Below are 14,591 nucleotides of genomic sequence, written 5' to 3'. Positions count from 1 at the left end.
AGCCACACTGGGAAACTCCCGAGGGCTCTATCAATCACGTACATGCCTAACAGCACACGTTAGACACGTTCCATCCTATATATATGACATCTAATTTTCACGCAGACCTATCTGTGTATATCCTAGATTTCCAAACAAGGCCAGCAGCGTATTTTCTGGCACACCAGACGAAATTAATCTCAGCTCCCGTCTCCCAAAGACACAGTAACAAAAGATTAATGATTAACGAAGCAGGTCCCTGATAGCTCTGCTTCTGTAAAAAAGCCCAAGATCAAAAAAGAAAGAAAGAAAGAAAGAAAGAAAGAAAGAAAGAAAGAAAGAAAGAAAGAAAGAGAAAGAAAGAGAGAGAGAGAGAGAAAGAAAGAAAAAGAAAGAAAGAAAGAAAGAAAGAAAGAAAGAAAGAAAGAAAGAAAGAAAGAAAGAAAGAAAGAAAGAAAGAAGGAAAGATGCTTCTCTTTTTAAACAGGGTTTTCTTGGAGAAGCGTGCTGGGAGACGAGGCGTGCTCAGGGTGCCGTCCCTCCCTGGTACCGGCTCTCACTCCGCCGCTGGCCAGGCTGGCACGCTGGCTGCATCTCGTCCCGTCCTGCGGGGAGACCCCGGCTCTGGTCAGGCCTGATGACGCATGGATCAGCCTGGCGAGTGAGTTCATCCCTCTGGGCGTTGCTCTCATTGAAAGCACCAAGGCCATGCAGGACAAGACCAGATCTCTGCATTCATCTGACTTGCACGTGGCTGTCGCAAGGATAAAGCAGCCAGGGAAGCTGCAGGGCCTGCCTCTGGAGCCAGGGACACGCAAAGAAGCACCTGCAGCCTGGCACGGTCGGGGCTCAACCGGGAGCATGGGCGCAGTGCAGCGGGGGCACGCGAGCGAGCGAGCCCCCCTGCAAAGCCTGCCGCCGTCAGCCTCCGGAGTCTCCCACGAGGGCAGCTGGGCGCTCAGAAAGAAAAACAAGCCCACGGCCTCCTTGCCAAAGAGTCCGACTGGAGGAGTGGGGGAGACTGGCTGAAAATCAAGGTGGTTGTACCTGAAACTAATACGACATTGTGGCCAACCGTACTTCCAACTGGAAACAAAAAAGAGACGGTGGCTGTTTTATCAGAGGAGACATTCTAAGACCCATGGAGACAACAGCTGCCACTTTTGCAACGTAAACCGACCGCAGGACCCACGGGACTTTTTAGAACTAAATGTGGTCAGAGGGCCTGAGAGCTGGGTTTTCTTTCTTCCGTGGTGTCCTCCCCGACTGCATTTCACAAGGACAGGTTGAAACTCGCCTTCTGATCGTATCTCAAAACGTGGTCAACGTACTAGCTGGAGCAATCACTGTACCTCCACCGTTTTAATGTTTCACTGAGACGGGTCTTCAGTCATAAGCCTGAGTATATTTCGTGTTTCTGTGGCTTTTCGCACAACACTAGCAAAACGCTCTCAGATAATTGTTGAGAGATTTTGTTAAACGAGGTCAAGATGGCTTTGTCTTTAGGCAAAGTTTAAAAAAAAAAAAAAAAAACTTTTACTAAGCCAAAGCATTTGAAATTACAAAGTTTCACAGAGTCGAAACTATTAGGTAGGAAAATTTATCCAGCTGCATTTTTAAACGACTTCAAGGTCAGAGAAAGTTAATTTTCTTAGAACCCAAATAACTGCCAGCTTCTGTCAAGATTCTCTCTGGAAAATATTTTCAGAAGAGCCCGAAAGTCTCAGAAATCCAAATTAATCAATTTTATAGCTCCACATGCTGACTTTCCTATCACGTGGCATTACATCTGAACTCTAAACCACCTCAAACCGAATGATATATGCCATTTAAATAAACAAGCTCTTGAAAACAATTTCAATGTCGTCAAAATCCTGTTTGATATATTTTTTTAATTTTTTTAAGTTGGCCACACACTGCCTTTTCTTCTTTTTTTTGAGAAGTAAGCCTCAAGAGGAAACACAACTATCTTTAGCATTTCTTAAAAAAGGAAGAAAGAAAGAAGAAAGAAAGAGAGAAAGAGAAAGAGAGAAAGAAGAAAGAAGAAAGAAAGAAGAAAGAAAGAAGAAAGAAAGAAAGAAAGAAAGAAAGAAAGAAAGAACCTTCCCATATTCACTTAAGCTAGGAATCTCTCCATACTTTCCCCTATTCTATTCTGCATCCCATTCCCATCTTGAGAGTGTTTTCCTGTATACACGCCCCCCAGGGTTGCATCTCCATAACGAGCGTCTGATGCCCACGAGGTTTTTTATCAGACCAGGAAGAGGGGAGGAGCGCCCTTGAACGATTACAGTCTGAGCTGAAAAGGTCAGAGTTTGGATGTGGTGTCTTAACACCAAAATTCTGCATAAGGAGCTAAACATGTCTGTTACTCGGCTCCTTTTCAGGTGAGCTCAAGGTCCAGGCATAAAACAAAGCCCAGTGGAACGACTGCACAGAACCTTTACAACAGCATTTTGTGACCCTGGCACACCTCTGGGAACCACACCAAAGAGCGGTCCTGGGCATCCAACATGTTCCCATGCTTAGCAATGACCCCTTGAAGATGAGGTCAACTCTGCACGTGCCGCACTGTGCTCCTGGGGAACCCTAAGGTCTGCAGCGGGCCCGGCTCCCACCCACGGGGCACTCAGGAGGTGGAGGCGGTTCTGGTATACACTGTGCCCTGCCACCCACTAGCACTGGAAAGCTGGATAAATGAGTCAGCCTCTGTGGATCCCACGTTAACAGAAGATGACAACCTTCCAGGGCTGTCGGGCACAGGGAGGGACTCAGGGCTCAGCGCCTACGAGTCCAGACCTGCAGCAGGTGCGTAGTGAGTGCAAAGGGACAGGCTACACTTTCCTGGCAGGATGTCTGTTGTCCTATTTTCACCTACGCTTGGCCTCTGAATTTCCTTCTACGTCTTTGGATCCTTTAAATTCTGCATTCTCTAAGAATTTAGTCCCCAAACCGTTTGCCCTGGCCTGCCTGAGAAATAATCATGCCCCATGAGGGTCAAATCTCTTTAAAACAACCCCCTGAGCCCCAAATCCCTATAAACAAGCTGCGTTTCGTGATTCCTGCTTGTTACCAGTGGAAGCCCAACAAAGGCCTTCCAGCTAGGAGCTCTGCAGAGAATTCAAAATGACAATTACATTTCAGAAATCTAATTTACATCGACTCTTTCACTTCCACTGTAGCCAAACAATGTACAACTGTATCCACTAAAAGCATTCCCCACCCCGAGGTATCTGGACTCCACCACAGGAATCCGTTAACGGGTAACACGCTGGGGTACCTACCTCTTTCAAATTGTAGCTTTTTGTATCTTTGCATAATTTCTGCTGCAACCATGCACTCAATCTAAGAAGAAAAAAATACAAATAAGAAGTATAACAAGCTGAGGGGGGGCTAGAAACACAGCACAGGTCGGCCCAACGAGAACCCACGACACACGGCGAAGCCAAGCAGGGCACACGTGCACACGTTAAAAACCGGGTTTGTTCGGGTGCTCGTGCCTCGTCCTCCTGCAGGTGGCCCTGTTTAGGGCAGGCAGCATCAGGACAGCTGATTGCAGTTTCTAATCCTTCTTTGATCAAGAGCTCGACATACTGTTTCAGGCACTGAAAAAAAAAAAAAAAAAAGCAAAGAGAGGTATCGGTCAACATCTTTACTTCCTTAAGGGTGAAGACGCAGCAACACGTAAGAAGTGACGCACCGAGCACCCTGTCCCGACACAGCTTCGTATTTTCACTGTGTAGCCCACAGCGACCACCAAATTAGAGGTTCTGGCCACTTGACGAGTATTTGTGGGGTGTCCCCTGTTCCAGGCTTGTCACAGACCTAAGGCTGTGGGTGTGACCCCTGCACGCAGCCTGGGCAAACGCCAAGCCAGTGAGTCTAACCGGAGGAGGAAAGGCAGAGAGAAAGGTCGGGAAGCAGTGATTCTCAAATGTCAATGTATCAGACGTCGGGCACTGCAAGCGTCTTTTATATTCCATTGTTTCGTGTGCCCCTTAGATCATTCTTATGGGAGAGGCGGGAGGGTTTCACCTTTCAGGTGTGAACATGGAGTCACCAAAGAAGGGGCTTGCCGGGGGCACCTGGGTGGCTCCGTGGTTGAGCATCTCCCTGGGATCCAGTCCTGCATCCAGCCTGCTTCTCCCTCTGCCTGTGTCTCTGCTTCTCTGTGTCTCTCATGGATAAATAAATAAAATCGAAAAAGAAGAAGAAGGAGGAGGAGGAGGAGGAAGAGGAGGAGGAGGAGGAGGGGCTCGGCAGTGTACCAGGACAGCAAGGGCAGAGCCTGGCTCGACTCGGAAATGCCCCTGCGCCCCCCGCGAGCCCGTGCACAGAGGCCCGTCCTCGGTCCCCACCGCCCATTCGCCCAGCAGCTACCTACCTACTACCACCCCACCTACGTAAGGACTCCCGAAAGTCTGTCAGTCCCACAGAAAAAGTGGGAGGCGCAGTGGAGTTCTCCCGAGGAGGATGAGGCCGTACACAGCACCGATTTACTCCCGCCTCGGTCTACCATCCTGGGAAGCCCAGGCTCCCCTGAAGAGCACGTTATTAAAGCGCTATCAGAAGAGATACGGCCTCCCCGGCAGGCTCCCTACCAAAAGTAAGGAGACAGACTTGGAAGAGCTCACGGGAGAACCAGAAGAGCACAGGAGCTGGGACCATCCTGTGGAGAGAAACCAGCGGAAAACATCTCAACGGCGTCCCGGGATCACCTTGCAATCACAACCCCACTCCAATATTTGGGGTTAGTGATGTCAGCACCACTGTTAAAAGAACACTACGAAGGGACACCCTGGTTCAGTGGTTGAGTGTCTGCCTTTGGCTCAGGACGTGACCCCGGGGTCCTGGGATCGAGTCCCGCGTCGGGCTCCCTGCGTGGAGCCTGCTTCTGCCTCTGCCTGTGTCTCTCATGAAAAAATAAATAAAACCTCTTTTAAAAAAGCAAAATAAATTAGAAAATAAAAATACCCATCGAGGTTATCTTCAGAAAGAGCCATTTCCCACGGCGGTTCTCAAGAGCGCTGAACAGGACGCATGACGTCTGTGGACTGTCCCGTGGGCGCCCGGAGCCCAGGTCCGGACTGCCCCATCCTGCCCGGGAGTGAGAGCAGAGGCCGGGGCAATGGTTAGGGAGAGGGTTCCGGACAACAGGGGATGGAGGAGCCCCAGGGGGGAGCCCTGGCTGAGGCCTCCGAGGTGCGCTGCTCAGGACGGGCACCAGAAGGAAGCGGGGGAGCAGACAGGAGGTGGAAGCCGCACACGGGCCCCCCAGCAGGCCTGCACCCGGCTCTGGGGCGCCACCGCAGCCGTCTGGGGGACACAGCAACGCAGTGGCCTTGGTGGCACGCGGCCCTTGCAACGGTGGTCTGTTCATAGTCGGGAGGAACCTGGAATGCCCTGTTTATGGCCGGGGGACACGTGAGGAGGGAGAAAGACCGCAGCCCCCGGAGCTAGACAAGTTCAGGGACCCGTTGCGGGCAGAGGCCGCGGATGGGCTCCTGGACGAGCTCAGGCCACAGGTCCCCCGACCGGGGAGCAGGGGGGACGCCCATCTTGCTGGGCTTCTGTGACCCTGTGAAAGAGTGCAAAAGCACCTCACACAATTCCCGGTGCGCAGCACCAGCTACGCAAACAGGTGGCTGTCGTTCCCTCTGCTTTGCTATCTGTGCGATATGCTTCTTAGAGTCACTGGCATAGAAATGCAACAAAACCTTGGCCGCGAGATGATCATTTTACTTTTTATAATCGGTCTGTCTATACGGGCTCTCCGGGGAACACTGGGATGCCGTAAACGACACAACACTGAACCTCCCACGGCACGATGCAGGGCAGCGCACCACGAGGCTCTGCGCGCCCCAAGGGGCAAACCACCACGTGGAGCCCGTGTGAAACCAACACCAGGGGCATCTGCGACTCTAAACATCACCGTCCAAGAACCGGCGTGACCGGCATACGGCAGAATGACTCGCGTGTCGTGTCCGGCGGGGTGTCCTTCAGCTGCCTCTGCACAATCTGCCAAATGACTATGCTCTGGGAGTATCGATTTGTTTCCTATACAAAAAGAGGTGAGGATCCAAGCGTCTGGCCAACCGTCCATGGAAAACAAGCCCAGGCTTCTTCCAGATACGAAGTGAGTCATCCCTCACAAGCCATGCGTTGCAATCTAACAGCAAAAAGAGGACTTCAAATGAGCACAGAAGAAATGCGCAGAGAAACTCCTGTAAAAACAAACACACCGTACAAAAGCAGGCATGGGGCAGCCTGGGGGGCTCAGCGGTTTAGCGCCGCCTTCAGCCCAGGGCGTGACCCTGGAGACCCGGGATCGAGTCCCACGTCGGACTCCCTGTATGGAGCCTGCTTCTCCCTCTGCCTGTGTCTCTGCCTCTCTCTCTCTCTCTCTCTCTCTCTCTCTCTCTGTCTCTGTGAATAAATTAAAAAAAAAATCCAAAAGCAGGCGTGGACAGGTTTCCTGCTATCATCACGACTGTAGCGCTCCGCGACCAAACGCCCTCACCAGAGCTGTCTTAGCTCACGACCGCAGGAATCACATGAGGTGTCACAGCGCCCAGTTAACAGATGGGAAAACAAAGTCCAGGGAAAATTAAGAACAGGCCCAAAGACACACCCTGCACGTCGAGGAGCTAGGGCTCACGTGTGTCTGACTCCAAAGAGGAGGGGGTTTTCGTTTTCGTTTCTAATTTCTGGCTTCTTCCTCAATCAAGAACTCTACTCTTCCACAGGTAATCATTTATTTCATATTTTTAGCTACTTCCTACATTTTTGTACTAGAACACAGCCTTGTATGTACTTTTTTTTTTTTTTTTTTTTTTAAAGTAGGCTCTACATCCAGCACGGGGCGCAGTGCAGGGCTTGACCTCACGACCTTGAGACCATGACCTGAGCTGAAATCAAGTCAGACGGAGCTTAACCGACGGAGCCACTCAGTGCCCCTGCTGTATGTACTTTAAACTGGCAAAGTCTGAGTCGGCCCGGAATGCATCTGTGCGCGCCCATGCTGCTCTGAAGCCACCACGGCCCCCGACACCAAGCCCCCCACGGCCGCTGTAGGAAGAGATGCACCTGCAGGCCGTGCGGTCCCTGCGCCTGACGTTGCCTTGGGAAGCAGCCCCCCACTAGGTGGGGTCAGGGACACCTGGGCCAGAGGGACGAGACACCCCACACCCCAGGCGAGGGGGCAACCGCTGCAGAAAGGGCAGGAGGAGGGAGGGGATGTGTCAAGAGCCACAGAATGTTCCAGGCATTTCATTTTCCATTTTGTCTTCCAACTGTTTGAAACCCAGCTCCAAAGAGGAGACGGCACTGCAGCTTTGCTGCGAAACCTCTGCTGGCGTTTCCTGCCAAGGAGAAGTGGGCCACAGGGACGCAGCGGCCTTGCCTGAGCCTCAGCAAGCCCGGATGTTGTCTGTTTTCTCACTGGAAGGTCTGCTGGCTGCTGAAGATCCCTGAGCTGAGGAGCCGGAGGGGCTGACGCTTCTCAGGGACCCTCGGCTCATGATCGCAGCGGGACCCCAGTCTGAAGGGTCTTCTGTCTGAAGAGCTAGGGCCCTGGAGTCAGACCGGGGTTTGAATCCCTGTTTACCACCGACCGGCTGAGAGCAAGGAGCTCCCTGCCCCCACCCCCTGGCCAGAGCCTCCCTGCCCATGGTGTGGGGTGAGAGAAGCCCGTCACCACCAAACCCCAGCCAGCCACCAGGCCACTTGGAGGTGGCCAAGATCACCGCTTGGGCAGGTGCCATGTGCTTTCCGTGGGCCTCGGCACGCCTGCCCCTGCGGCCATCCCACCCGGGGTGTTAGTGCCGAGCTGGCCCCGCACGCAGGCAGGGACCCAGGGCCCGTGCACCCCTCTCTGCGGCCTTGTGGTTACAAACGCCCCGTAAGGACGTGGAACCACAGATCCAGCGTCGGACACCCTCTAGCACCAAGTCGGGAGCCCTCAGGTGTGAGTCTGGCACTTGTTTCTAGGGGTTTCTAGGTCAATTCCACTTCCTTCTGGGGCCAGGAAGGCTTAGGGGGGGGACCCGCCTTCCCCACAATCAAACCAAAGAGGGACGCAGCGTTCCATACAGTCAGGCAGAGAAGTGCGAGCCCGTTCCCGTGACACCAGGGGAAGGGCTGGACCACCAGGCGCCTCAAAAACACGCAGCTGGTGTCGGGGGCTCGTGGGCTGCAGAGGCCGGAGGGGACCCATTCAGAGGGGGCAGCGGGGCTTCGTGTCCAGAGGTAGCAGAGACTCATTCACACCAAGGGACTGTCGCCAGCAGAGGCCGCGTTACAGGCAGTCCGCGTCAGTGGGGTGAGGGTCCAGCGAGCGGGCCAGGGACCAGGCAGGTGGCCAGGCCAGCAGTACCCCCAGGGCAGGGCGTGGCCCCGACTTCAGGAAGCCTCCGTGAGGATGTGCGCATCCTGCAGCCTGGCCTGGAACCCGCAGGACGTGAAACGTCGAACTGCCAAACGTGGGCTCCCTGGGGAGTCGCGCACGAGGGGTCACCGGCCCTGCTGCGACTGCGGAACGGCTGTGCTGAGAACCGGGTGCCCAGTGGCCAGCGACCGCAGGCCTGATGTGGTGGGAGCCAGCATGGGGCCCAGGGTGAGGCTGAGAGTGACTGGAGGTGACAGGACCGTCGGAAGAGGGACAGTCCCCTCTGACGACCTGGGGCCTTTCTGGGGACTCAGGGGCCTTTGCACCACTGCTCTCCACAGAATGAAGGACCCGGAGTGGAAGCTGTGCTTTCTGCTCTTGCTCGGGGACCAGGGACCCAAGGACCTTCTCCTGGTGCAGAGGTGGCGCTGGCAGTGGGGAGGGGGCTTCGGAGAGAGCGCCACTCCTTCCCTGCAGGGGCACACACTTCTCCCTGGGGGCCCCCACCCTCCTCTGCAGGGGACACACACTTCTCCCTGGGGGCCCCCACCCTCCTCTGCAGGGGACACACACTTCTCCCTGGGGGGCCCCCACCCTCCTCTGCAGGGGACACACACTTCTCCCTGGGGGCCCCCACCCTCCTCTGCAGGGGACACACACTTCTCCCTAGGGGGCCCCACCCCCTCTGCAAGGAGCACATGCTTCTTCCTGGGGGGACCACCCTCCTCTTCAGGGGGCACATGCTTCTCCCTGGGGGCCCCACCCCCCTCTGCAGGGGGCACATGCTTCTCCCTGGGGGGGCCCCACCCCCCTCTGCAAGGAGCACATGCTTCTTCCTGGGGGGCCCACCCTCCTCTTCAGGGCCCCACCCCCCCTCTGCCGGGGGCCTATCCTCCTCTGCAGGGGGCACACACTTCTCCCTGGGGGCCCCCACCCTCCTCTGCAGGGGCCCACCTGCCTCCGCAGGGGGCACACGTCCCTCCCAACACCTGTAAACACCCTGCAAGAGAAGCAGCAAGTGTGGACCACACTTCTTATCTGCTGAATGTGAAAAACCAAAGTCACAGAGGAGCAAAACTGAGCCTTTCAGCCAACATCACCTTCACCGCAGAGACCTCCCAGTGGCAGGCGTGTCAGAGGTGGCTGGGGTGGGAGGGCGCTAACACCGTACAGCAGAGGCAAGAACACCAAGCGGCCACCATGCCATCCACTCCGCAAAGACTCATTTGCTCTGAACCGAGAGTCTAGGAGCCCAAAGTCTGGAAGAACAGAGAGACCCCCGGGCGACGCTACTGATGGGAGAGTCGGTGCGTTTCCATGTGGGGTCTGTGGGGTCTGGGTTGTGTGGATTAAGAAGGCCTGGGACAGAAGGCGGCACAGATATGTGACTCTGGGCCCCCGGCGGGGACAACGTGAGTACGTGTACAATTGCTCAGAATCGGGATGCCCGCTAATTCCAACAGAGGGAGAGTCCGCTCATGTCGCCTCGCTTGGCTCAACGGTCTCAATCACCCATGCAACTGCAGATCACTCCATCACACGGGGGAACCAACACTTAGTTTGTTTGCTCTTTGCTCGTGGATGAGACGGGGCCAGGGGAACACTAAGCATCTCCATCTGGGTGCCTTGCCTACGATGGGGCAGGGCTCCAGGGACCCAGATGGGTCCCCCTGGGTGAGAACAGGGAGGGGGGACTGGGGATGGAGAGTCGAGCACACGGAGCAGGGAGACAGAAAGCAGGCCCCGAGCATCCTTCCTGGGTCGGAAGGTGACGAAGGAAGGCCCCTGCCCTGGAGTGTGGCCTGCAATGACCCCAGAGCAGCCCCCCAGGCCCGGGTGAAGTTCCCCAGCAAAGCAGAGGCCAAGAGTCAGCGTTTTCCTAGGGGCCATCAGTAGACAAACACCGGATCTGGATGCAAGCTACAAGCGCGCTGGCATCGTGGCAACCCAGGGAGCATTCTAGGGCAGGCCACGCAGTCTTCCTGGGCTGCACTCTTTCCATGAGAAGGGAGAAGCATGCCCACTTTACAAGATTTTATGACAAGTGAGAGAAAGAGGAAGGCAGGTGTTATGTCACCAGCAATAACATTGTTCCCATCCTTTTCTAGCCACAAGGTAGGGTTTTAGAGGGGCCCTAAAAGCCCGACATAAAGACAAGAACCGCTCTGGTGTGCCTATGAGCAGTGTGGGCAGAGGCCGGAGGGGTCCGAGCGACGCCCTGACACAATGCAGATCAGAGGCTGGTCTACAGGGACCCAGAGGCCCCGCAGAGCTGCATGTCCATGTGGCCATCATCTTGGCAGCTGGAAGCCCCGCACCTCAAGGCACCTCACCCTGCAAGTATGCCTTCCCCCCTCTAGAGACCCGAGACTAGGACTGGGCCCCAGACACCGCTGAGCCCCCAGCCCACGGAGCAGAGACTGGGGATCTGTGCCCCACCGAGGCCCAGGGCGCTTGAAGACCCAGGAGCCAACGCACAGGACAGAGATCATGCAGCAGACTCCTGGCCCCTAGGCTTGGAGGCTGGATACAAGGCAGGCCCCTGGTCACACGGCAGCATTTCCACTCAAGAGGGTCCGAACTGCAGAGGGGGTCATTTGAACTGGCTATAGAAGAGCACGAGGATGGGCAGAGCCATCACGGAGACAAGCAAAGGTTGGGGGGATCCTGGCATGATGGGGCCAGACTGCGAGGTTTTTGCTAGGGTTACCACCGGGTTCTGACGTGTACCAGCGACAGACGTGGGAGGCCTGGAGGCTCTCGGGACGAGGGAGGCAGCGTAGGGGTGCAGAGACAGGTGCAGTGTGCTCAGCCCGTGAACCAGCCGTGGGTCATCAACGCCTCCACAGGCCAGGGCCACACACGGGGCACAAAGCTGGGGGTTCAGACCGTGGGGACATTTTTCAGCGAGACCAACTTTTCTGTGGGGCACCGTTGGCCTCGGGAGCCACGGTCCGGCCACTGTGGGAAGAGGACCTGCTACAAATCCCGGGGCTCGGTGTGTTCCAGGGTGGGCTCCGCCGTTAGCTCCTGGGGGACCCAACACAGATGAAGCCGGAGGGGCCGGCGAGGTCAGCCACAGAGCCTGCATCTGGAGGCAGATGCCCCACTGCACCGCCCTGGGTTCCCCCTTGAGGTCTCCGTCCTTCAGAATTTAACAGTAACGAAAGGAAAATGAGTCCCATCCCCAGGGTTACCGGCTGGAGGTGTCTGGCGGCCTGTCCCACATCCTCTCCCTCCCATCCTTCCCCATCTCAGGAAAACATCGAAAGCAACTTCCTGCCCTTCAGGTTGGAGTGACCTTCCTGAGGTTTTAAGGAGACGCATCTCGTGCAGGGCACACGAGGAGGGCTCGCTGCAGTGTAATCCCGTGAACGCTTAGGGACTAGCCATCGTGAGTCCTGAGCAGACCAGCTGTCTGGGGGGGACAGAACCCTGCTCAGAAGTCAGAGGACAGGGGCACGAAGGTCCGCGAAGCTCCCTCTCCCCATCTATGAGACCGACGCGGTAATACCGAACGTGCCCGTGTCGCCGGGACATCGTGAGACACACATGGAGGAAGGTGCGTCTGTACAACACGGGCAGGAAGGGAGGATGCGTCTCCTGCAAAAGGTAGGGAAGGCTGTCTGGTGACGGATTTTAACCTGGACGTCTGCCGCATACACCGGCAGGCCACCCAGATGGTCCATGTATAACACGGTTAAATTCAGAAGCAACTTTTTTTTTTATAGTTGGATGAAAACTGTTCTTTTTTTTTTTTTTTCTTTCCTGGACTTTTTTTTTTTTTTTAATGCCTTGACTGGGAAGAAAAATCAAGTAGAACTCAATTAGATGAACTGAAAATAAGCCCTATATCCTCACTTTCCCTTTCTGAAGGTGGGAGATGCTGGTCTGAGTTGGGCCTGTGGTCGGGGCCCAGATAACACGGGCTACTTCTTACGGAAATTTTTTTTTTTCTTACGGAAATTTAAACGTGACTTCAACATCCTCTTTAGCACCACAGTGGTGAACGTGGACACGAATAGCTAAATATTCTCACTGTGCAACCTCGCTCGGTTAGCACGGACTTATGATCTCAAGCACCTGATTGTTCAATTTAAAATGAGGGGGGCGGAGGAGGCTTTTTCTTTCTGGAAAGGAAGGCGTGTGTCACCTTCGGGTTTTCTAACCTGCTTTACTAGCTTCTGAAATTCTGTTTAACGGAGATCTTCGCATCACGAGTGCCTGTGGTGGAAATCTACTGGGGAGCCTGACTGGTGTTAATGGGAAATTCTCTCAATAACCGCGGGAGAGACCCCGTCACGGGCAAAAGTGGGGTCAGAGGTTTGCTCGGTGTCACGACGCACGAACGCGAAAGCCTCGTCCTGAAATCCTTTCAGAAAGACCAACCAGAGTACAGAAGATGCACTGGCACTGGGCTATGGTCGTCATCTGCTCCACTGGGTACTCCCCGAGACACAGCTTGCACGACACCAGCGGATCGAGGGCCAGGTCCCACGTGGGCCGGTACCGCGCTGTGGTCATGGCAGAGCAATCTGAAATGAGAGAAGCACAGGCCGTCAGACCACCGTGGCCTCCAGCAGGACCGAGGCAGGAATCACGCCTGGGGCCCCCATGGTGGCCAAGTGACTCAACAGGCCCAGGGCTTTAGACGACTCGTCGGGTCCTCTGAGGTGTCGCCTGGGGCTCCTGACCCGGGTCTGAGGGTGACCCCTTCCCCGTGTGAATGGTAACGATCGTGTCTACCCTCGAAATGGCAAATGAGTCATCCCAGTCCCCCTCCCTCCCCCCATCTTCCTACAGGCACTGAGTCAGACACCTCCCACCAACCAAACCCCTAGACCAGAGGCGGAAAACCGCAGCCAGGACGCAAGAGAAGCTTTCGTTAAAATGGTCTGATCAGATGAAAGTGTCAGGTTCCTGTTGTGGGAACATCCCAGGGGAAGCAGTGGGTCACCCGCCTCTGTCCTCAGCGCCCACCAAATGGGACGCACCTTTCCTCATTGGCTTCCAGTGGCCCAGGTGCCACCTGACCCTCCAGCATCAGCCCGCGCACCACTGCTCCCTAAGCACTGGCAGGTTCTCTAAAGCTTCAGGGGGGCCTGGGCCCCGGGGCAGACTTGTCCACTTACAGGGCCACGTGCATCTAACCACACCCGGTGTCTACTAGACACTCCATCACACCAATAAAAGTCACCTTCCCTTCCCCATCCTCCCGAAACATTCTCTGGCCGCTCCCTAACCTGCCCAAAGTCGGCTTCCTCATAGCACGTATTTTTCTATTTATATTTATCGCACTGATTTCCACTGCTTGCTGCCTGGAGATGGCGGGGCAGGTGCGTGCCCTCCGTTCATAGCTCAGCACCTGACCTGTAATGGCCTCTCCACAGCGGCCTGTCGAGTGAGTGAACAAATCCTTGCATCCAGGGACATGCATTCCCACCCTGAACCCCTGGCACCTGATTTAGGCCTGCAATCAATCAGTAACAGTAAGCTCCCCAAACTCAGAAGTGGGTTAAGATTCTGTTAAAATTTTGGACACATGGGCAGCCCGGGTGGCTCAGTGGTTTAGCGCCGCCTTCAGCCCAGGGCCTGATCCTGGAGACCCGGGATCGAGTCCCACGTCGGGCTCCCTGCATGGAGCCTGCTTCTCCCCCTGCCTGTGTCTCTGCCTCTCTCTCTCTCTGTGTCTCTCATGAATACATAAATAAAATCTTAAAAAGCTGACTGATAACCTAAGGCAGTGAGTGTATGGTTTGCATGAGAAATCAATGTTCCAGGCACTTGGCAAACGTGAGAATAAGTCTGGGAAGATTCTGTCAAGTAGAAGAGCTGCACGAGGAAGACGAAGCTTGCGTTCGGAAGGGAGGTGACACTTCACACAGGTCACAGAGACCGGATATCAAAATGGGAGAGAAGATAGGCTCAGACCTTTCCCCAGACAGAGGGTGGCGGCCCCGCGGCAGGGGCAAAGGGATCTCTCTGCTTGGAGCAAACGGAAGGCCCACAGCTGGCGCGGGGCAGCGGCGTGCCCATCATCCAGCTGGGTGCGCCGCTGTGCGTGGGTGACGGGGCTGATGACCACGTCTCCCAGAGGCGCTGTGGGGGACCGAGATCACGCCAAGGACCTGGCACCAACAGGAAACGCCCAGGAAGGACCCCACTCCCCTTCCCCTGCAAGGTCTCATTCGGCCATCCTTTCACGGATCTGCGAGAAAGGCGGTGA

At 55.4% G+C, this 14,591-nt stretch overlaps 1 protein-coding gene across 5 annotated transcripts in view; it reads right to left on the bottom strand.

Moving 5' to 3' along the window:
• RNF144A (ring finger protein 144A) overlaps positions 1-14,591 on the bottom strand; it is a 117,783-nt gene that overhangs the window by 28,678 nt on the left and 74,514 nt on the right. For 4 of the 5 annotated variants that reach the window (XM_049095373.1, XM_025454740.3, XM_049095374.1 and 1 more), the window contains 3 exons: positions 12,755-12,900; positions 3,480-3,584; positions 3,264-3,324 (listed from right to left, as the gene is read on the bottom strand). In XM_049095373.1, coding sequence (XP_048951330.1) covers positions 3,264-3,324; positions 3,480-3,584; positions 12,755-12,900 — 312 coding nt within the window. Of the gene's footprint in view, positions 1-3,263; positions 3,325-3,479; positions 3,585-4,014; positions 6,149-12,754; positions 12,901-14,591 lie in introns of those variants that run through there. The other variant, XM_049095375.1, reaches the window with a different exon arrangement.

Source organism: Canis lupus, chromosome 17, assembly GCF_003254725.2.
Source record: "Canis lupus dingo isolate Sandy chromosome 17, ASM325472v2, whole genome shotgun sequence".
Taxonomy (NCBI): domain Eukaryota; kingdom Metazoa; phylum Chordata; class Mammalia; order Carnivora; family Canidae; genus Canis; species Canis lupus.
Note: the sequence above shows the minus strand (reverse complement) of the source record. Positions and strands in the feature narration are given on the sequence as shown.